The following is a 23,798-nucleotide window of genomic DNA, read 5'->3' as shown; positions in this document are numbered from 1 at the left end:
CTTGCTTGCTGGGATGGAGAGGGTTGTTTTTCTGACCATAGCTGCCATTCGCCACACAGGTAGGTGTCCCTTGCATTGAAAAACACACACACACCCCGCCCATGCTAGGCTATCAAGAATTCCATGCAGGCGAATACAGGCGCGTGCCCCCCTTATGTGTCCATTACGTTCCGGGCCCCCATGCACATAAGCATGGAAATACAGATTACTAACCCTTTAGCAGGCTAGTAACCCATGTTGGCTGGTACAGTACCAAGATGTAGGCACTATATTATACAGCAGTACCTCGGATTAAGAACTTAATTCGTTCTGGAGGTCCGTTCTTAACCTGAAACCGTTCTTAATCTGAGGTACCACTTTAGCTAATGGGGCCTCTCGCTGCTGCTGCATCGCTGCCGTGCGATTTCTGTTCTCATCCTGAAGCAGTTCTTAACCCGAGGTACTATTTCTGTGTTAGCGGAGTCTGTAACCTGAAGCGTCTGTAACCCAAGGTACCACTGTATACAGCTGGCTACTTCCCCTACCCTCATTTGAATAGCCTGTTGTAGTGGCAGTAAGTAGACACAATAAACCAGGCTGGCAACCTGTAGTTTAACCTGGTTGCTGAGGGCTGGCTTGTTTTAGTTGTCTTGTACTGCTGACAGGTATGTATAGATTGAACAGCTTATCATGCATAATAGTGCCTGAAGGCAAGCTAGAAGGCCTGGACACGTAGCCCTAATACCTTCTATTAGCATGGTAAAATCTGCAGTGCCATTTAGCCTCCTTTGTTCAAAATGCTAATTAAATATCCCTTTATTCATTGGAAGAAAGAACTAAAGCGATAAATATCCTTATGGACTGTTTCAGACTGAAGTGGTTAACTTATGGCTAACTTTTGAATCAGTTACAGGTGCTATTGGAAGGTATCTGAAGAAGTGTGCCTGCACACGAAAGCTCATACCAAGAACAAACTTAGCTGGTCTCTAAGGTGCTACTGGAAGGATTTTTTTTATTTTTATTTTGTTTTGAATCAGTTTCAGCACTTAAGTTGAAATTTAGGAATGGCTGTGTCAATAAATTCTTCCCTCTTGGCATTTGGTTACTTGATTGTAATGCGTACCTGTAACTGTGGTATGGAAGACACTCTGAACAATCATATTTCAGTGCATTGTATATCCAGCCAACTGAGGGTTAGTTACAGGGAGACAATCTGTGACTGTAACCAAGTTCTTAACCTGAATATTTGAACTTTTCTGAAATGGTGATGTGGACAGTGCTCAGAAAAGTCTTGGAGCAAATTTGGCCAGTTATCTCCTGGCCACCTTTAAAAGGAATTCTGATATGACTGAAATGTTAATAACAGAACATCAGAGGGTGAACATATTGATCAGCTTCTGTTCTTGGTTTTCCTGCTGATTTCCGCCCCCCCCTTATGTGTCATGCAGGTGGAGGAGGAAACCGAAAAGGCAAGAGTAAAAAATGGCGCCAAATGCTACAGTTCCCACATATCAGCCAATGTGAAGATCTTCGGCATACTTTGGGTAAGGAGCATGCTTGCATTGGGGAGATGCTGTCTTCCCTGCTTTCTTGTGTGTGGAGTGGAAGTGGCTGGGTTGCAAAGAAGCCTTGCTCTTGTACATTCACCCTCTCGTAAGCTGTGCTTGTTCATGTGATTGCCTGATTATGCAGGATTTTGTGGTGGTAGCATTATCATTACCAAACAGTCCTGTGCAATTATTTTGCCTTACATTGCATCACCATGACCCGCTGGCAGCATTGTGAGAGGTTATAGCTCAGAAATAGAGCATATACTTTATATGCACTAAGTCCCAGATGCAGTCTTGGGTATCTGAACTGGGAACTGCCTCTGCTTCAGATGTTGTAGAGCAGCTGCCACTCAAGAGTAGGCAGTATTGGGCTAGATGGACCAGTGATAAGACTTGGTACAAGGAATCTTCATAAGTTCAGTGAGGCCTCTCTCCTCTTGCAAAGTTTACCCGATCTCATTTTAAGCAGCTACTTTACTGGTCTCCTTAATTCCGCTTGCTTTCCTCTGAGAACCAGTGATTTTATTCCAGCTGCGTCAAAATCCAAGCAGTCTCCTCTCCCACTTCTACTGGCTTAATCATTCCTGGAGAACTCCAGCCATGTCTTCCCTGATCCCTTTGAAGTGCTTATGAAGTATTGGGGAAAACTGCATGTCCCTTTAGAGCCTGCATTCCTGCTCCAAGTTGGCCTGCTTGCTTCTTTTCTTCCACCTATTAACTATACAGCTCTTCATCTTTAATTATAGTGAACAAAAATGCTCATTGAGAAGGCTGTGAACAGTTAGATGTGGTATCGGGAAACTTGAAACTGTTGCCTGGCAAGTTGAAATCATGCAGTCTTCTAGCTTAAGCTTGGTTTCTGAATTGCAGTTAAAGCAATTTCTTCTTAAATGCTAGCTGGGGCCTCTTTCACTATCAGGATGCCAGCCCACAGACCTATCCAAGGGGAAAGTTGTTGACTTTCTTTGTAGGGCATCCCTTCAAATCAAGCCTGGGGCAGTGGGGCACTTGCAACTCTCCAGATGTTTCCGCTCTTGACTGTTGACCATGCTGACCAGGGCTAATGGGAGTTGGAGAAGCACATGTTCTCCAGACAGGCTTCAAATTATTGGTGCCAAAGGAATTCTTGGGGGTGACAAAATTGTGAAAATAGCCCAAGGTGCAGAAAAGAATGCTGCACAGAGTTTCTTGTTACTGGCAGGACTTTCTCGACCTGGCTGCATTAGAAGCTCTTTGCTATCGGGTGTATGGTAGCTGTACAGATTTCCTTGCAGTTGACAACAGTGGTTCTTGTTCCCAAGATCATGTGCCTTGATACAGCAGTACCATTAATTATTTAAAAAGAGGCCTTTTATAGAGACTTGAATACTACTCTAAATCAAGATTTGGATTTCTTTTGGTGGTGGTGATTTCTGCAATAATGGTGTAAATTATTTTCTAGCACTATAGCTTCTTTAAAGAAGAACTGGCAATTTGAATAGGTCTTACATAGTACTGTTTTTTTGTTTTTTGCTAGAAGGATGTTCCTTAATTCTAATTAATAGAATAATCAATAGTAACATGGTTACTTTTCAAATTTATAACATCAAGTTATGGGTTTACCATAAAAGGTTACTGAGTTTTTCCATTAAACACTTGATGATTTGCTTACACTCATGCTGATTTCTGGGCTACTACTCATAAGACTCTGAATATTGATTTCTGGATCTCATTCAGACTATTGGCCCATCAAACTCAGCATTGTCTAGACTACACAGACTTAGCAGCTCTTTGGGGTTTCACTTTTCCAACTCTGCCTGGAGATATCAGGGATTGAACTTGCAACCCCCTGCATGAAAAACATGTGCTTTACCACTACACTATGGTCCTTTCCCTGAAGGAGCTTAATGTGACCCTTCAGCTCAATGTCCTTTTCAGTTTCTGTCCCTGTATACTTCCCCCTCCCCCTTGTTGATCCAAGCTGGAGTAAGTCAGGGTTTCTTTGTGTTGTCCACAATAATGCCAGGTTGTGAAATGGTTTCACTTTAATATTCCATTTCCTTACAATGTTCATTATCTTGTGTTTGATTGACAATAAAATTACTGCTGGTGTTCTGCCAGTATTCTAGTGCTGACTCTTGAAACTCACATTCTTCCTTTATAGCCTAGCCATTTGTCCACTTTGAACTCAGTTGGCCTGGCTTTGTTTGGATAACATTTCTCTCTCTCACTATCTTTGCTGTGGGAAAAGTCCCTGTTATTTCCCTGTCCTCCTTCTATCTCCTTATCATGTCTAGTTTGCAGCTTGCCAGAATGTTCTTCTGTCATAGTTTGAACAAAATAACTTTGGACACGGTACATTGACTAGAGAGCTGCTGGTTATTTAGTGTATTTTGTGTGTCTGTAAAAATTGGCTGTTCTTAGTAACTGTATGAAGTAGTCCTATTCCAGGGGAGTCTGTGGCCCTCTTGATGTTATTAAACTATGGTTTCCATCAACCCTGTCCATTCGTGTTGCTGACTTGGGCTTCTGGGAGTTAAGGTCCAACGTTAGTTGGATGGTAGGTTCTCCATCCCTGCCTATGGACTTTCTTTCTCTTTGAAAGAATGGGGGGAACTTGAGATTCCCTACTCTTTTGTACTTCTTGTGTGTAAATTTCCTTTCCTCCCTCCCATTATGGAGACCTTGGACCAGGTTGGCTTAACACAGAGCTGCCTGCCTAGAGCAAAGCTCTTGCCTCTACGTGGCCTGGGTAGAAAAGAATTTTTCTGCAAAAGTGTCCATGATCCAGCAGAGCTATGAAGAATCCTCTAATCCTGCCAGGCTCTGACCCCTTCACCTTCCTTCATTCAATACACTCATTTCCTGCAAGAGAAGGAAATGGTGCAGTTTGCATATGGCCCCTTCCCCCCCTCGCCACACTTTCTGCATTGGCTTTGTTTTCTTCGACTGTATTCTTACATCAGGAAACCACAGCTTCCTTAGAGCAACTGCTGTACAGAGGAGAGCACTTACAACATGCTCCATAAGAGAGTTGGGGTGGGGTGATTTACAGAAGAAAGGCTTACTGGGAAGTGATGATTAAACTAATTCCACCACAGTGGGTGGGGCCATGGGCATAGCGGGGGGGGGCAGGGAGGGGCAGTTGCCCCCCATCAATAAAAATCAATAAAAATACATAGCTAACTGAGGTTCTACCCCCCCACAAAAGGCCTGCCCCCCCCACAAAAATCCTGGCTACACCTATGGGTGGGGCTACAGAGTACTGCCAGGTTCATTCAAAATAATGCCAGCTGTGGAAGATAAAGAAACCCATAAACTGCAAGTAGTATCAGTGATGATGCAAGAAGAAGCATCACAGTTCAGGGACACCATTCAGCCAGGCAAAAGCACTCCAGGACGGTGTGGAGCAGGGATGGGGAAGGGGCATGACATGGGGAGAATCTCAAGGGCAGGGTAGAGACTTGGTAGGCTGTACTGGCTTGAGGTCCCTCACTTCTATCATAGGGATGGAAGCATAGCTGGCCTGTTTCTTTCTTGCAAAGTTACAAGGTCCTGGATTTCTGCACACGCCTCTTGATCTGAGCGTGAATCTTGATTAGAAGGAGAATTGGGGGCCCTGGAAAGGGATCATTAGCTACACTAGTCAGCCTGTACCCCACAGCCATAACCTATCTCTCCATAGCCATTGTGGTTTTTCTGTGTGCTTCAAGAAATTAATAATTAAAAGATTCTGCAAACCCAAAGCACTTGCCTACGGATGGAGACTGCCTACTGCTTCACCACATGATATTGCTGTCCTGGCCTCGCTGCCTTCTATTAGTCTCTGCTCATTAATTCTGCCATAGTTCTGCATCTTGTGTGAACTAATCATTCAGTTATACCTAATACAGCTGAATTAAGTTACCCTGAGGAGGCTGACCTGTTGCATCGCTGTTGACGTCACTTTTCTAGCTTTGTGCCCTTCAGATTACAAGACATGCCCAGATCAGGGGAAGGGGGCGGAATCCTTTTAACGTGATTTAATAATGTCGTTCCTCCTGTGGTGAGAGAGAAAGAGTAAAATTCTTGATCATTGTCTTTCTGTATGAATAATTGAAAGCAATAAAATGTAAATTTAAAAAATAATGTCACTCCTCTTCTCCCTATTCCCTCCAGTTATGTCAGCAATGTGAAGGAGAGGGAACAACACCTCTGGCGTATAGACTTCAGGTTGAGAGCATAAAATCAAGCCATGAAAAATTAACCTAAATGTGGGGACTTGATCTGTCTGACTTGTAGTTGTGCCAAGTAACTCCTCTGGTGGACAAGTTAACCTGTCTTTATTGTTATAGCCAAAATGGGGGGGGGGCACCCTCATCCACTCGAACAAACCTATGACTCCCCAAAAGGCAAAAACATGAAAAGAAGCAAGTCTTAAGCTGGTGCCTGATAAGATCTCCCCTCCTTTTCTGAACAAGTGTTAAATAGTCTGTACTTTGATTTAAAATACCAGCAGCACCTTCCTAGGGAGCAGTGAGTTGTGGTGATTCTGTCACATAGAAAAAGAGAAGATATGTGGCAGTGGATGTTTCAATCCTGCTGCAAAGAGATTTAATATCCCATTGTATAGGTGTGGGGAAGCTGTGGCTCTCCAGATGTTGCTGGGCCACAACTTCCATAATTCCTGGTACTGGCCATGCTGGCTGTGGCTGATGGCGGTTTGGAGTCCACCATCATCAGGAGGGCAACAAGTTCCCCATTCCTGCCATATGAATTACCAGATATATTGCTTGGAAATTCACTCTCTGCTCCATGATTCAGCTGTGGCCATGCAGGTTCCTAAACTTTCTGATAAGCAGTTGAGTGACTTTGCAAAAGTGCCAGTTACAGGTAGGTAGCCGTGTTGGTCTGCCATAGTCAAAACAAAATAAAAAAATTAAAAAATCCTTTGGTCTCTTAAGGTGCTACTGGAAGGAATCTTTTTTATTTTTTATTTTGTTTTGCAAAAGTAGTTCCCTGCAGTGGCCAGAAGGAAATGTCAGTTACAGTACTCAAGAGAGCACTTAAATTCTTGAAGATAATGATTTAACATGAAGATCTTTTGCCTGGGAATTAAAATGGGTCACAAACAGGTTATCTGCTCCATTGAATAGCTTTCAGGACCTGGAATGGACCCTCCTCCTAATCTTTGATTGCTAAAGTGGTTGCTTCAGATCTGATCCAAGTTAATTCTTTTGAAAATGGATTTAGTGTCCTCCTCTCTTAAATGTTCCCTGATCTTGGTATGTGTTAGTAGTCGCTGACTAATGCTTCTTTTCTTTCCAGAGCGGGACTACCACAGTTTGTGTGAGAAGCAGCCCATAGGCCGTTTGCTTTTCAGACTGTTTTGTGAAACACGGCTTGAGCTTATGCGCTGTGTCAAGTTCCTGGATGCTGTGGTAAGCACACCTATGTGAGAACCCCTTCCTGGGGGTTAAGCATGGGAGCTGATTAACTGTAAGTTTTGAAGGAAGGGATCCTGGCATGTGGCCTATTGCAAATCTGAGTGTATGGAGGTGGCTTTATTCTTACCTCATTACTTTCACAGTACTCATATTCTGCTCATAGTGGAGTCTGGAATAGGTGGTGGTGGTTCTTGGACTATACAAGAATATGTGGTTGGTTTGCATCATTTCTGCATTTTTATTCTTGGGAGAGGTATGTAGAATAATTGAATATTTCTTTCTTATCCTCATTCTTACATAGGCAGAGTATGAAGTAACCCCTGATGAAAAACTAAAAGAGTGTGGGCAGCTCCTGATTGAGACATATTTGACCCCTAAGGTGAGTTTTGCATTAACTAAACAAAGGGAAAGTTGCCTTAATGAGAGCTGCACTTGCCCTAGACCAAGCTGGGTCAAGGACATGCCTAAATATTACCATCAGGGAGTAAACATTGGAACCTGGGCCTGGCATTAGCTCCCAGCAGGGGTGGGGAGCTGTGAACCTCCTAAGACTTACACCAGGTTTAATTTTAAGTGTCTGGCACTCCAAGAGCAAATACCAAGAAGAAGAAGAAGAAGCATCCACTATGCCCCACAGGCTCTCCCCATAATAGAGCAATACTATGTCTGGAGCCAGAGGCATTTGGGAGGAAAGGTAGTAGTGGTGGCATCTGTCCATCACTTGTCCTTTCACTGCCAGGTACTCGGAAGAAATAAATTATTTGTGCCAGCATTGCTGCCTCCCCAAAGTGCTAACCTGACCCCCCAGCAAGCTTGTCATTATTACAGTCTTTTTAAATTTTAAGGGCTTGGTGATGAAGGAAAAGCACAAGGCCGGGCAGCTGCCATAGCCACACCCTGCCACATTCCCCTGGTGCTGTCCACCCCTACCACTCTGTAAGATCACAGAGGGTCACCCCAGGATGGTGCTTTGGAAAGGCCCAGAGGCACCTTGCCCAGGACCTCCTTCAAACCTGGTGCTGAACCTGACTCTATCAGTCTGTTAGTAGTACCTTCTCCACGGTGATACCCCAAAATTGGAACAGCTTCTTACATGAGGGGGACTTGATGCTAACTTCATTGACATTCCAGGGTCAGACTCAGGCCTTCCTGGTAACCAGGCATTTACAAATACTTAGTTGCTGCAATAATGAATATGTACTGGTAATTATTGTGGATGGATCTGATTATCTGTTCTCACTATTCATTGTTTTCTTGTATTGTTGGTTGCATTAATAATGTTGTTACCTGCTCTGGGATTTATGGTAAGGGCAAGATATAAATTCATACATATAAAAAACAACAGAACTCTGATTTTCCTGTCTGATCCTATCTATCCTCAGGGTGTGGATCATGTGCCTGAAGTGCCCTTGGAACTAGTAAATCTGTGTTCTAAGCGACTGGAGCAGGAACCGGGTAAAGAGCTCTTTAAGGAATCTACCAAGTGAGTGGGGGGATTGGGAGGAATTTCTTTCATGATGTGCACATTTCCCAGGACACTAGTCACTGATTATCTAGTAGGGGCTAACTTTGCAGACAACCTGTTGCATCTGTAATTGGGTTGTCACCAGCAAGCCTTGGAATTCATTGCATATGTACTGTTTATTTCCCTGCTGTAGGAGAGCCAGTGGGTGCCATGTTGTGTATAGGTGGCCTATAAGGCTTATACAGTCATACCTCGTGTTACAGCCGCTGCAGGTTGCGTTCAGTGCGGGTTACAAACGCTACGAACCCAGAAGTACTGTAACGGGTTACTTCTGAGTTTGGCAGTTCGCACATGCGCAGACATGCGAAATGATGTCACACGCATGCACAGAAGCACTGAATTGCGTTGCGCACATGCGCAGACACAATGCTTCATGATGCATTCTGCTCATGATGCGAACAGGGCTCCGGAACGGATCCCGTTCGCATCCAGAGGTACCACTGTAAATATTAATATTTGAGTTGCTAGATGGCTTACCCTGCTCTTGATGGTGAATGGAAAAGGAGTCACCCCAGCCTGTTGTGATGCTCCTTTTGGCTTGTATTCGGTCTCGCTTGGGAACAATGTACTTTCATTATAAGTCCCAGGGCATAGTCTGAAGGCACATGATGCAGCAGTCTTTGCTGAAGCCAAGCAAGTATTATCTGGTCAATACCTAGATGGAAGACTGGCTGCCTGAGAGCCATATGTATACCATCTTGATTTCAGTGTAAGAAATGCAGGGTTTAAATAAGTAAGACCTACCTTTAAAACTTCTCTCACTACCTTGGCAGCAAATCAGACCAGGCTTGGATGATTGCAGATAACATTGTGGTGGTACTTTGTATTGATGGCAGTGGTGGTGATTGGAAGCTGTGGCAGTATCAAAAGGAATTTTCTTTAAAGTGAGCCTTGCCTAGAGTACCCTGCCTTTGTGCTCTTCATCATGCTGCATTTGCCCATATAATTCAGATTTCTGGCCCTTGGTCTTACTGCTGCAGCTGTGCAAAAAGCTCTGGCAGTGACCTACATGGCTGTGGTGTATGAACAAAGAGCCTCTGATCTGGAGCCCTGCTTTCTCTGGCAGCCTCTGAAAAGGGAAGTAACCATCATATTCCTTCCTATTGCTCTCCAGATTGGATAGTATGTTGCCTGAGCCTTCTCAATGTCTGCTGTCTCTGGCAGTCTCCTGGCCTTGTGATCCAAGAGTTTGTCAAAGCCCCTGAAGTGTCTCAAGCTTTGAAACTTGATGTCCATTTCAGCTTTTTTTTCTCCCAGAGGTGCCTCAGGTTCTGTTCTCTTTATTTTGTGGCATAGGGAAACCTCAGTTTCTGATGGGTTCCGCTTCCTTCCTCTAGGCTCATCCATGACTACCTTAGTGTGGCGCCTTTTGCTGACTACCTTGACAGCATCTACTTCAACCGTTTCCTGCAATGGAAATATCTGGAAAGGTAAACCTCCACTTTGCTATGGGGTCAGAGATAGGTGAAGCTTTGCTTTTCTACCTAATACCCTTTTGCACATTATAAAGATCACATTTCATGCCCTTGAAAATTTCACTGATAAGTGAAAGAGAAAATGCTAGCTGGTGAATCCTGGTCATATAGTGAGAACAAGTCCTCTTCAAGATCAGTTTTTGCTTTTCATTTTGTCAGCCTTAATCCATGTAGTCTTAATCCCTGCTATATTCTAGTTCGTCAAGCTTGTGTGTATACTATGCCTTGCATAAACTGCAGAGCAACGGGCTGAATCCAGCACTTTCCATGTGTGAGTGAAACATGTATGCTTGTGTAGTGAGACTTCATTTTCCTTTGCTCTTTCATGACTCCTCTCCTTTGCAGGCCCCCAGAATCTGCTCCAGAGGGCTGACAGAAGTCTGCTCACACCACGTTGGATCCTGCCCAAAAGCAGTTTTGCACTCTGAGTGCATAGGGGAGCAGGATAACCATTTTACTGTTTTTAGTGGACTACTCTCAGTTCATTCAAAAATACCTGAATATTCAGACATTCAGAAAATACCTGAAGGCAGCCCTGTTTAGGGAAGTTTTAAAACTGTGATATTTTAAATGTATTTTAATATTTGATGGAAGCCGCCCAGAGTGGCTGGGGAGACCCAGCCAGATGGGCGGGGTACAAATAAATTATTATTATTATTATTATTATTATTATTATTCATTCTTGTTTCCTCTGTTCTCTTCTTAGGCGGCATGTGACCAAGAACACTTTCCGCCAGTATCGCGTACTAGGAAAGGGAGGCTTTGGAGAGGTATGTAGTCTGAGCAATGCAGAGAAGGTAGCCCCACGTCTGCTTTCAAGAATTTATAGGGCATGGAATATTTCTCACACAGAATAAGAGTCCTATATGAAGGGATTCTTGGTCACCTAAGATGCTGATATCTAGAAATATTTAGCTGAATGTTGGGTGGCATTTTGCTGACTGTTGTGTTAAGTGTCTTTTATGCTCCTAAGTTTTACATGCAGTGTTTCACAAGCAGGAGAATACTAGGTGTGGCTTGGGAGTGATTCAACAGGACCTAGTCTTTCAACCATTCATTTTGGATTTGATTCTGAGCTCTGAGTTTGTCACCTTCTTGTTCCAGCAACATGACTGTGAACCAATTTTTCCAGTGAAAGTTGGTGCTTTCATGGTGTGCCGCAATAAATCATTTACTTAATCTCTATGGTACCACATCACTTTTACTTTCAGTATCTCAAAGTGAGAGTAATGATTTCAGGATCCAATAACCCCCTTATCAGAGCTTATATACTCCAAGAGTTACCTGCCCTATTGTCATTTATTTGTTTTTCTTCTTCCCTCAAGGTGTGTGCTTGCCAGGTGCGGGCCACCGGGAAGATGTATGCCTGCAAGAAGCTTGAGAAAAAGCGGATTAAAAAGCGGAAGGGGGAAGCCATGGCCTTGAATGAGAAGCAAATACTGGAGAAAGTGAACAGTAGGTTTGTAGTAAGTACATAGGAACTGCTTTACTTCTGCACTGAGGCTGAGACAGAACGTGGCCATGTCTTTGACACTCTCACCCTGGTGAAACAATCTTGACTAATTCAGGAGAGGACTGCAATATGTGGAATCTTACCCAGATGGCAAAAAAGGATAAGGCTGTTGGACTTAAATTTCTGGGCCATGAGTCCGCATTACTGCATTTGCAGACTAGGATCTGGCTGTATGGAGATCCCTTTAGTAATAACCAGCTCGTGCAGGTTCTTCACTTACCAGAGATGTTGTGGGGAAGATACAGAGAATCATTCTTTTTCATACAATATTATGCAGAAAACTTTCCCTCCCTTTTAAGCTTTAATGCATGACCACAAATGTGCCATAGCTGCTTTTCCATGGCTTCGTCTCACACTGCCACTGCAACACTTGAAAGTTATAGTCATATGAGCAGGGCCTTTCCCACTCATTTATCTGCCTCTTCTTGCCAGGCAACTATCAGGAGGGAGGAACCTACACAGTTGGCTTTGCTCACATAATGCTGGGCTGTCAAAATATTGCAATTGTGTGGCATGAAACAATGGGGAAACCTTCTATAAAAGGACCCCTTGAAGGATTGTGATGATATAATAAAGGTACATTACTCTGGGGTCTGGCTGGATTTGTCTGTCATAGTGAAGAGGATGAGAGTAATAAGTGAATAGTGCTTCATTTAGTGTATTTCCCCCCAGCCTGGTGGCCTCCATATTTTTTCAGCTACAACTCCCATCAGCCCTATGCTAATCGGGAATGCTGGGAGTTGTAGCCCAAAATATTTGAAGGGTACTGAGTTGGGGAAGGCTGTTCCAGTGACTGAAAAGTGCCCTGGCAGCAATTGTAGCTTTGCCACTCTTTTTGTCCTCTCCATCTGCAACTCACTATCATGTTGAGTCCCATCTCTATTAACCCTACTCCCTCCATACTTTTCAGCTCCTCCTCACCTCTTACCCAAACAGCTTCATGCAAAGTTAACTCTTCCTGTACAGGATATGTAAATTATCCTGCACCTTGCTTTGAGCATCTATTTTGTTGTGTATAGCTGGTGCAGAATTGTGCCAGTTGTGTGTAGGTGCTATGCTGTGCGAGACTGTTCTGCTATTCAAGTGGTTGACTGGCCTGCTTGTGTTGTAGGTAAGTCTGGCCTATGCATATGAAACAAAAGATGCCTTGTGCTTGGTCTTGACTCTCATGAACGGAGGGGACCTGAAATTCCACATTTACCACATGGGAGAAGCCGGTTTTGAGGAGCCACGGGCTGTTTTCTATGCTGCTGAAATCTGCTGTGGCTTAGAAGACCTCCACCATGAGAGGATAGTGTACAGGTGAGAACAGTCTTTTCTCCCAGGTGTAGCTGGGGTTCACACTGGGGTTTTATGTTAACAAGGATTTGTGCAGTATCTTAAGCACTGCTACTATATTGTAAAAGCAGTTGTTCAGAAGTTAATGAGGAAACTTGTGAGGCAGGACTAGTTTCCCAAAACTCACCAGCACAGGTTCCCCTTCCAAGCTGAGAATCCAAAACATATCAGACTCTCATTAATGCTCAAGTGGAAGAAAGGGGGGGGGGGGAATTATACTGGGAAAGTGGCCCTGCCTCACAAATTTCCCTTATGTGAAAGGTATGGCTCATATTTTCCTGTGATATTGGCATCACTGATTCTTGCTTTTATGTTTTATGATGCTTCTCCTCTGCTGGTCCCGGAGAAGCAACCCATTGAGATTTATTTCTTACACAATCTATTTTCCTCCATCAGGGACCTGAAGCCAGAAAATATATTGTTGGATGACCATGGTGAGTAAATGTCTGTTCTAAACACTCTTGCTTCACTGCTATCTCTGCAGTTTTTATATCAGATTTTATTCTGGGTTGAGGGAAATCTGCAAACTGCACACTTGCATGACTCACTTTCCTTTGATAAGGTCACATCCGCATTTCTGACCTGGGCCTCGCAGTTTATGTTCCGGAGGGACAGACGATAAAAGGTCGGGTGGGAACAGTTGGCTACATGGGTGAGTATGCAAGAAATGCCCTGTTGAATTGACTGGGGTCAACATGGAGACCATGAAGCGCAGCAGCCAAGGACACTGGGTAAAAGCAATATCTTGTCAAAGTTTGCAGTTCAGAACAATGGTGGATGCTATTGTAGTATGTTGGAAATCCAGTGAAACTTAAACCCTAAGCTTAGGTTCAACATTCTGGTAAGATATTAGTCTTCTAAGAAGTTAAATTATCAGTTAAATCTTTAAATTTGACTCGGAAAGTGCATTTGTCTTCATTGCTGTGTAATCCATTTCACTGTTCTGGGGGTTCTCCCATCTCCTCCTCCTACCAAGTTTGAGGAGTGCCTAGGCAGGGACGAAACTAGGCTTTATTTCACTCAGGTCAAAGACCCAGCTTGGCACATGCACACACATTTGCGCGCGTGCACACACACACACACACACACACACACAGAGGGGAAGTCTCAACGGTTCCCCTCTGGCGGCTTCACCTGGGGCAAAAACCTGGCTAGCCGCTGCCACCACCACGCCATAGCTATGGCTCTGGATTTTTTGGGGGGGGGCACTTTTGCCCAGTGGAAGACCTTGCACAGGGCTTCTGCTGATGGGGAATCATTAGGTGAATCCTGCCAAGGAGTAAAGTATATTACAAAAGGTGTACAGGATGAGATGGCTCCTCTTTGTGGCACATCACTGAACCCTAGCTGGGGGACTGTTAAGCATTCCCTTTCCTGCCTCCTGCTTCTTCTTAAAGCAGTTGCAAGTACTGTACGTTACACTGCCACTACATTAAACATGAGATTTGGAATTGCGCTTGGCAACGCAAGCATAGGTTTGACCAGTTCTATTGAGCTCATAGCCTGAATATTGGTGCACCTAGCTCAAAGCTATCTACTGGTATGTTGATGGGCAGTGGCTCACTAGGGTTACTGATTTTCCCAGCTATACTTGGAGATACTAGGATCTGAATCTGGGACCTGTTGTGTGCAAATCATGTTCGCCTTCACTGAGCTACAAACTTTCCCTTAACACTCAGTACCATGCATTTGAAGAATATCCACAGGCCTGCTCAAATGGTTCTTACTTTTGCAGCTCCTGAAGTTGTGAAGAATGAGCGGTACACATTCAGCCCTGACTGGTGGGCCTTAGGATGCTTGCTATATGAGATGATTGAGGGCCAGTCTCCATTTCAGCAGCGCAGGAAGAAGATTAAGCGCGAAGAAGTGGAACGCCTGGTGAAGGATGTGCAGGAAGAGTACTCTGAGAAGTTCTCACCTGCTTCCCGTTCTCTCTGTTCCATGGTACGTATATTGTCTCATCCTTAAGCTAGTTACCCTCCTTTTAGCATTTAAAAGGGGTGCCTGCTCACTTCTGGGTGGGCTCGGGGTATGTTGAGAAATCTGTACCTGCTCACTGGAAACTAACTTCAGAGTAGTGCAGTACAGCATAACTTTTGTTTTGCTACTAGATCTCATTTTGTGTGTACCTTTGTGATATGAACAAAAATTGTAAAAATACTTCTCTTCAGGGCAGTTGTAGCTTGGTAGCAGTTTAGTGTCAGACTCAGAACATGTCATCTCATCTGTACTCACTAGTTCTTCATCCCTCTTCAACTTGGCTCCTGGAACATTTGTATTTACAATAAGAGTAGGGTATGGTTCAATATGGCCTAGCTGCAACTGTGACATGATCCTGGATCCCTTCGTAGATTACCTACCTACCTGGCATCAAGCAGTTAAATATTTTAAGCTTTTCCTTGTCCCATCCTGTTAATTTATTCTCTCACTTTGCTTATTTGAGCTTAAGCAATTGAAGGAAACCTCAGTCATAACCAATGCAGAGGGTTTCATTCAAGCAGGAGGTGTCTGAAGAGTCAGTTACCCATAAATACACATCAATAGTTTCAAAAGTCCCTTCTCATTTTTGAGTAAATGTGAAGACATTGGTAAAATAACTGAGGGTGGGGTATGAAATCACGTGAGTACTCTGTGTCCCAGTCATCAATCTTGTTGCATACATAACAGTCTCAGATGTTTGGAAGAATTAGCAAGCCTTATTTACTTCTTTCCTCCACAATATAACTCGCTTTACATAGCTAAGAGTTTTCGCGTTTTGCAAGAGGCTTGAATAAGCAGTGGTTGGGAGGGAGGTTGGTTGCTCATGTAAGAAACTTTTATGTCTTCAGTATGCAGATTGATGTTTACGATAATCCATGCTTCCTGTGATTATCCAGGATACCCTAGAATGCAGCTATTGAACTAGACCCTTCCCCTCCAGCAGCCTTCTTTTGTCTCTCAGTGTACAAGATACATTCATTCTGTATTGTAACTTCTGTAGATTGTTGTCTTAAAGCCATGGGATTTCTGATTGGCTAGCGGATGATGGGGTATATGTCTCAGAAATAAAGCAACAGGGATCCTTCTTGCTGTTTACTGCCTTTTAAGAGGGCTGAGAAACCTGAGCAAATAAGAACATAATATTTAAAAAAATCCTCCCAGATTATTTTGATGTCTTTTTACTTTAGAGTTGTCATATGTGGGGATTTAGAAGGCCACAGTGCAGTCAAGAGCTGATATCCTATCAACTTTATTCAGAACCAGTAACTTAAGCTGTGTTTCAGGTTCAGTTGAAAAAAAAACCCATTCTACCAATAATGGTTCAAGTTCTGTTCCAGAATATTGTTCAAAAATAATATTTTAAGCAATTTTCAGCTTAGGTTTTGTTGCATCTTCCTGGAGGCTGTGGCTGTTGCCCTTTGTAGCTAAAACCTTCTGGCAGTACAGAGGCTTTCGTGTGACACCCTGTGCTATTTTACAGCTCTTGTGTAAAGACCCACTGGAACGGCTGGGATGTCGAGGTGCTGGTGCTCAGGAAGTGAAAGAGCACCCTCTCTTTAAACACTTGAATTTCAAGCGGTTGGAAGCAGGGATGCTCGACCCACCATTCAAACCCGATGTGAGTTCAGAATGCACGTGTGTAGCAGAGTCTTCCTCGTACCATCTGTTGGTTGTGTTCAGGTGTAGGAGAATAGCCCTTTCATTGTGTTCCTTTTTCTGCATTCTTCTTAGCCCCAGGCTATTTATTGCAAGGATGTATTGGACATTGAACAGTTCTCTACAGTCAAGGGAGTAGAGCTGGAGCCCACCGACCATGACTTCTACCATAAGTTTGCAACAGGAAGCGTCCCTATTCCCTGGCAGAATGAGGTAGGTGCTCTTCTACTCTTTAGGAGAATTTCTGCTCCTGAAGGGAAGACACGCTGAGTCATCTGCACTTGCTGGGGGTGGGGTGCAAAGCTGTTCCATAACTGACTGGCTGAGGTATTGTATAAGTAGCTAATTTGGGACAAGTGTCATGGAGACACCCTGTCAATGAGGACCTGAGCAGGGAAGACCAATAGTGAGCTCGTCATCTTTTTATTCTCCCCTAGATGATAGACACAGAGTGTTTCAAAGAGCTGAATGTTTTTGGTTCAGATGGAGCCATACCGCCTGATCTGGACTGGAAGGGACAGCAACCCATCCAGCCCAAAAAGGGTCTCCTCCAACGTCTCTTCAGCAGACAGGTAACTTTCCTGAAATGTGGGGAGCCGGTTTGTCTTGACATGGGGATCAGAAACCAGTTCTGGAATGCTCTCTGCCCTCTCTTTGCACTGCACAGGGCTGGCCCATCCATGGGGCAAAATGAAGGAATTTTCTTGGGAAGCATTGTTTGATGATGGGGCAGTAAATGAGTGCCTTCTGCTTGCTTCATCTGCCCTTCTTTCTCTGCCCCCACTTCCCAGGCTTTCCGTGTTTTGCTGTTCCTTACACGTTGGCAGCATGCTCAGCGTCTCCCTCCTCTCTGCCTTGCATTTAGGAAGGGTAGGGGAGTCCTTCCTCTGAGCAACCCAGAAGAGTGCCTATACCACTGCCACTTTCCTGGGGTGGTCTTTTAAAGTTTAAACGCAGCAGTGGTATAGCCACTTTCCTATGCCACCTCTCTCAGTATGTCTTGCTCTGAGGAAGGACTCCCTTGTTTTCCTGAGGCAGAGAGGAGGTGGAGGCATGTTGCTGCTGCTGCATTACGACCAGCAAAACATTAAAAGAGAGAGAAGAAGAAAAGTGGTGGTGGAGGAGGGGTGAAGGTGTGAGAGGAGAGGGTAGCAGCTTTTCTCAAGTGGTACCATGTCTTATGCCAGTCCTAGTACTACAGATATTTCTGTACTTACACACCTCAGACCCATTAGCAGGCCTGCTGCTGTAGTGGCACTCGAGCTCAGCTCGTTCAGTTTACTAACATAAGCTCCATAATCTATCCAGATGTGACTTCCCACTACCAGAGCAACTTTCTCTCTGAATAACCGGAGGGACGTTTTGGGGTTTGGTACCCAAGAGGCCCTAGCTTTGTATGTGTGATACTTGACATAGAATTGTGGGTGGCTGGAAGCATAGTCTTATAATTCTTGGCTTTAGACAGCCTTGCTCCTTTTGGCTCTGGACAAATAGTTGGAAAGCAATGTAGTCCCCCATGTACCCAAATGCCTCTTGTCATAGCCAGTCCGGCCTGGCTGTTTCCCATCCCAAAACTCCTAAGACAGCTGTGGGAGAGAAACACTTCATAAAGTGTCATTTGTTCTTCTCAGAAACTAGTCCCTGAACCCCCTTATGTCTTCATGATTTAGAAATATAGCTTCTTGCACAGCACATGGGTTTGCAGTACTTTTTGCTTAGAAAAAAGTGTTCACTCCCAGTGCTAGGAGCCTGACCTTATTCCAGTGTGTTGTGTGAATGAGAGCCCATTTGAATTGGCACCTTCCCTCCTTTCCGTGGGCTCATCATTTTCCAGTATCCCTCACCTTGGTACTTCCTCTGGGTATTGCTCTGGCTGCTCTGTTTGGTAGTAGTTTCCCCTGTAGGCTGGGAGAGGCCTTAGGAGAGGGCATGGCTATTTCTGGCCAGGGCTCTCACAGCATGTTTTCTCTTTCCAGAGGTGAGCAACCTCTTCTCTGCTGCTCTGCTCAGGAAAATGACTACCTGGTGCCCCAAACTCCCCTGGCGGACATGACAAGACAAGGGGATGAGGACTCTACCTCTTCAGTGCCTCCCTCTCCCTCTCTCTTCCTCCCCTCTCAAAAATATGCTGTTTGTTCATTAATAGTTCTTCAAGCCACTAATCCTGCTTCCTGCAAAGCATCATGAATGTCTTGCCTTGTTCCCTTGCCATGGAAGCAGCTGGATTATGATTTAAACATCCCTTTTCTCCAGCTCCCATGCCTTCTTTATGTGGCCTTGCTATTAAGAATGGAAGTTTTCTCTCTCTTCCTCACGTACCCAAGAACCCCCCATACTTTTCGAGAGCTTGCTGATGTTCTAGACATGTCCTGCTTTCTACAGTTAAGCCATGCTCCTATCTTATTGCAGTTGTTCCATTGAAGTAATGGCTCATCTTTCTGTGTTTATCTGTTTCCTGCTGTGGTTTTACTAGGGCTCCATAAGACCCCACTGTTGTCCTGGGCTCACTAACGTAGAATAATTACCGTTCCTACTTCTGTACTTGGCCATGGCCAAGTACAATTAGATTCCTCACAGCCCATAAATAGGCATTGAAAGGGTATGGAAGAGGCACAGTCTGGTTGTGAATTAGGGAGTGTGGTAGGAGGTCCAGCATGATATTCTCTCTCTCCCTCTTTAGTCCTGCAGGTTGGCTGCCAGAGAACACTGGCTGGAAGCAGCTCCACTAGCAGATTTGGTTTTGGTGCTGAGCCCCAGAGTTCTTTTCTAAGCAATGGTTTCTTTTTCTGTGGGGACTGGGAATAGAATCCTGTGGCATGTCTGCGTGGTGAATAATAACTGTACTCACTCTGTGCTTGCTGTGTGCTCTCCCTTTCCCCCTTGCTTTCCCCCACCCTTCCCTCCTCCTCCTCCTCCTTCCTTCATTCTCCAGGACTGTTGTGGGAACTGCAGTGAAAGTGAAGAGGAACCCACTCGTCTATAGGTCCCGCCAGCCTATTATTTCTATGAGCCTGGCCAAGCAGCGAGCTGACTCAACAAAAGAGATGGTACTGGCCTAGCACTGGCTTGGCTTACAATCTAGCGCACATGCTAGCTGTATGAGTGTGGGATCATCGTTTCAGGGTGGCAGCAGACTCCATCCTACAGAGGAAATGCTCCAGGACGGGGGGAAATAGACACCTCTGCAAAGGTCTTCAGTGTACTGCCGAGGGATCATCCTGCCACACCTTTTCCAGAGCGGAGAGATGATGGCAGGAGCTAGTGAAACATTCCAGGGCTGGCCCTGATCCTGGCCTTTGGCCTCCCATCTGCTCACCTGCTGGAGTTTGTTTTATATATTTATATTGATATATCTATGAATGTATGTATGTATGTATATATATAGCATATGTAAATTTTTAATTGTTGGGGATGGAGGTCCTTCTGCATCTCTCTCTCTTTCTCCTTTACCCCAGCGTCCTTGCTTCACCCTAGTGAACACTGTGCACCAATAACTTCTAAGAAACAAGTAAGCGGCTCTGTTCCCCAAGCAATGGATCCTCGCCCTTTTAATGTTCCCTGTGGAATATCCACCAATCTGTTCTGCTGGTGGAAATGGGTAGTAGGAGAAGCTCAGGAATGGCAGCTGCAATACAAGAGCAGCCTCCACTGGCATATCTAGTCTGCAGGGACACAATTGGGATAACCCGTGTGTGTCCAAGACTTCCCCCAGATGATTTGCTTTGTTACCGTAATGCACAATGAGAGTGATGGAGAGATGCTAAGGCTTGTAGACATGTCAAGATAATACCTGCAGGTTTTTCTGAGATGACAGGCTAAGGGTTTTTGGTTTGTTTGATTGATTTTAACATGGCTTAATTGAAGTAAGGAAGTTTTCAAACACTAGAGTAGCATTACAGTTGACTCTCAGCTTAAACAGGGGTTTCATTCCGGGGATAGTGCATAAAGCCAAAATAATGTATAATCAAAACAACCCTTCAAAAACAGTAAAAGGCATATCCCAGCACTCTCCAACCACCTCTACATTCTATCTGAAGGCTGCACACTCTCTCCCAAGGTTGCTACAGACTCTCCCTCCACCTCCAAGTAATATCCCAGGATGAGTGCAATGGTTGGTGGGATTGCCAATGTTTCCTCTCCACCACCTTTCTGACATTTATCCCTGCTGCCCCCCTTTCTTTGGCCAAGCACATAAAGCTGTGATTACACAAGTTAAATGGAAGCTGGTGGCAGCATATGGTTTCTAGCTTTTAATTTCTTTCTTGAAACTTCAGTAAGGCCAGTATGAGTTGACAAGGAAATCTGGGGAGGGTTTGTCATTTACCTTGGGAACCTTATAAAAGTTGAGTCTGTATTTTTATTTATTTTATTTTCTTGACCACTGTGCCCTATCCCCCCCCAAGAAATGATGTGATTCTGTTATTTGTCCTAGTAATGTTTTCTAAAGAGTTCACCTGCCAACTGTGCCAATGTGGGAGCATGCATGGATTCTAGCCTAGAATCTTGAGCCCTCTGCACTTTTTTCAAAGGGTTAAACTTCATGAAAAGTGAGAGGTCTCTAATAAAACCACCTGGTGTCTTCATTTTTAATGTAAAGCCAGGAGCTAGTTCTCTGAATTTGGAACAGCAGCATTGAAAGTGTAGGGTTCACCCTTTTCCCTGGCACAATTTTCCTAATCACATCGCACCTCAAAGCTGCTTGTTTGCCTTAGAGTAGAAAAATAGCAGTTCTGTCCAGGTAAAGCTTGGCTCTTTTGGTGAAGAGCTCAGAAAACATTAGGAGATTCAAGTGTAGATGTTCTCTGTCCGGTGTAGCTAGGCTGAAAGTCCTGGTCATCTTTCTCCATAGGAATCTCTTCTACAGTCTTCCATGGCTGGCAGCCCAAGGCACTCACAGAGCTGCATTTGTGCCTTCATGAAGCTCTGATGAGTAGACCTATTTACTGCCTGGACTAAAGATTTCCAATCTCAAATAATTCCCCTTATTCTATATCTAGCGTGCACTTCTTCAGTCTCCCAGCAGTTATTTCTAACCTGGAGTTATTGTGTGTGTGTGTGTGTGTGTGTGTGTGTGTGTGTGTGTGAGAGAGAGAGAGAGAGAGAGAGAGAGAGAGAGAGAGAGAGAGAGAGAGGTCTGCCTTGCTCCTGGGCAGTTAACCTCATCAGCCAGTTCACCTATGGTATCTCATGCTAGTCTTGCACTGTTCTTGATAAGAATTGGAACTATTTTGAACTTGTTTGCTAACTGTATGTCCTGATGATTCATTGCTGTGGTACAGAAGTGGATGCAGTGAACACATTGCCAGGTGCTGGGCAGTTTCATGCTGATGCTCCTGAATGTGGAGCATCAGCCAGCATGCCCCTAAATTAGAAAAGAGCAGCTTCTCTTCATTGTTTTCTGTGTGGCAAATAGATCTTTTGTTACTGCCTTCCATCCTTGTCTGCTCTACACACTCTCACGTGCCTCTTGCAGCCTGTCATTTAACATCCAACTAGCAATTCAGTGAGCCTTTCTCATTCCTTTCCTTAGAAACTCCAGTTGAACGTGATATTTTATTTACAGACTTACTCATTGTGTCTTTTCCCTGTCTTCCCTATCTTTTAATTTTATTCTGTCTCTTTCAAATACTTTTGAAAAATATTTCTGATCATCTGAAAATTTGTCTGAGATATCATTAGTCACTTCATCCCACATAATATCTTAGAGCTGATGTACATTTGTAGATGCAACCTGAAAGGCAGAGTTTAGAAATGGAAAGTGGACTGCAACTGTAAATAGAACATGGGCAGGTTTCAGTGCAATAAATATGGATGTCAGTCCCAGTTCCAGATGTTACTGCAGGGAATCCATGTTTTTTAAACTCCTGTGTGCTGTTCACAATTGACAGGGAAACCTGTAGTTCTGTCATTTAAACTTGAGTCCTTTTTGTAATGTTTAAGACTTGTTATAGGTACATAATGCAAAAGCCTAATAAAAAGGACAGTTTCCCTTAGGTGTAAGATTATATGATTTAATAAAATCTGCTACTTATTGCCAGCCAGTAGGAAATACCATCTTAATATTTTACATTTAATCAAATTTGGAAATACAGAATATTCCCTCCTTAACAAAAAAAAAAACCCTTTTAAAAAAAGAAATAAAAGTTCATGTTCCATCAGTATTATAAATATATATTTAAGTGTAGTTATTGGTATTAAAACACAGTGGCAAATTTTGTGTTCTGGTTTTTGAATTGAAGTAGTGGAGAGAAAGAAATTAAGTTTCAAGTGTCTTTTCTTCATCAAATCTGGAAGAAGGAGTTACTGTAATTGTCTCCAATTATCTGTATGGTGGTAGGTGCCTGTTAGAAAGTTGCCTTGCATCAGGTCAGATTATGGTCCATCTAGACCAGTATTGTCTAATCTGATTGGCTAGTGACTTTCTTAGGTTCTCAGGCAGAGAAAGGTGTCCCCGAACTTCCCAGCACCTGCTACTCAGTTGTTTTTCATGAGACCTGCTAGATAATGGGCCTGGGACTTCCAGCATACCAATTAGAAACAGATCTTCCCTTGTTGGCAGCCTCTCTAACTAATTAGGAATCCCCCCCCCCCGGTATTTTAAAAGCTTGCTTGATTAGCAGTGCAATTCTAATCATGTCTACTCAGAAGTAAGTCCTATTTAATGGAGCTTATTCCCAGGTAAGTAGGGTGAAGATTGCAGCCTAAATCAAGGCTTGAGGCCTAGGGTAGAATTCAGGGTTGCACTATGGTGAATGTCTCATCAGTGCAAGTATTGTAGCTTGTGAGACAAAACAATTCTACCTCTTGTCCCGCACACCAGTGCTGCTGTGGGGGTTCTCCCAACTCCCATGTCAATTTTGAGGAGCATGAGAGGAGGGCAGAGGGGAAAGTCCTGTTATGCAAACCAGAACCCTCATGCAGGACTAATGCTTATGGGACTCATTAGGTAACTTTCACCCCTAGTTTTATGTGTAAGAACTGAGTGTTCCTCCTTTTATTCTGGCTTCAAATTCAAAACTATCGCTGTAGCAATATACTTCTAAGGTCAGGAGCATCTGGGCTCAGTTCTATGAGCACTTCAGAGTTGTCCTTTGTGTCTGCCAAAACCCTGGTCTGACTTGTTGGCCTGGGTCTCTTCTCCATTCTTTCTTTGCCTCTTGAGGATAGGCTTCTGCCTTGACTCTTTCTTCCACCCCATCCCTTTTAAATTTTAAGTTTGTACCTTTGCTTGTTTCTCTTCTGTCTTAACAGGTCTGTGCTGCAGTCTGTTAGCAATTCCTCTCTAGCCTAACTCCTGTCTGATTTGTCTTTCCATAGCGGCAGTGAACTTATGTATGAAAGATATAAAATTGTGATATTATAAAATGTATATGCCCA

The 23,798-nt window shown here is 43.9% G+C and overlaps 1 protein-coding gene across 2 annotated transcripts in view; it reads left to right on the top strand.

Moving 5' to 3' along the window:
* GRK6 (G protein-coupled receptor kinase 6) overlaps positions 1-21,489 on the top strand; it is a 28,835-nt gene extending 7,346 nt beyond the window's left edge. The window contains exons 2-16 of one of the 2 annotated variants that reach the window (XM_033140473.1): positions 1,428-1,523; positions 6,816-6,928; positions 7,236-7,313; positions 8,317-8,417; positions 9,797-9,889; positions 10,641-10,704; positions 11,260-11,400; positions 12,559-12,749; positions 13,182-13,219; positions 13,348-13,437; positions 14,521-14,729; positions 16,246-16,383; positions 16,497-16,634; positions 16,859-16,993; positions 19,354-21,489. In XM_033140473.1, the coding sequence (XP_032996364.1) occupies positions 1,428-1,523; positions 6,816-6,928; positions 7,236-7,313; positions 8,317-8,417; positions 9,797-9,889; positions 10,641-10,704; positions 11,260-11,400; positions 12,559-12,749; positions 13,182-13,219; positions 13,348-13,437; positions 14,521-14,729; positions 16,246-16,383; positions 16,497-16,634; positions 16,859-16,993; positions 19,354-19,404 (1,676 nt within the window). In that variant the 3' untranslated portion in view covers positions 19,405-21,489. Of the gene's footprint in view, positions 1-1,427; positions 1,524-6,815; positions 6,929-7,235; positions 7,314-8,316; positions 8,418-9,796; positions 9,890-10,640; positions 10,705-11,259; positions 11,401-12,558; positions 12,750-13,181; positions 13,220-13,347; positions 13,438-14,520; positions 14,730-16,245; positions 16,384-16,496; positions 16,635-16,858; positions 16,994-18,397; positions 19,333-19,353 lie in introns of those variants that run through there. The other variant, XM_033140474.1, reaches the window with a different exon arrangement.
* Positions 21,490-23,798: the final 2,309 nt, after the last annotated feature.

Source organism: Lacerta agilis, chromosome 2 (assembly GCF_009819535.1).
Source record: "Lacerta agilis isolate rLacAgi1 chromosome 2, rLacAgi1.pri, whole genome shotgun sequence".
Lineage (NCBI taxonomy): Eukaryota > Metazoa > Chordata > Lepidosauria > Squamata > Lacertidae > Lacerta > Lacerta agilis.
The sequence above is the reverse complement of the archived record's forward strand: the minus strand, read 5'-3'. Positions and strand labels throughout refer to the sequence as shown.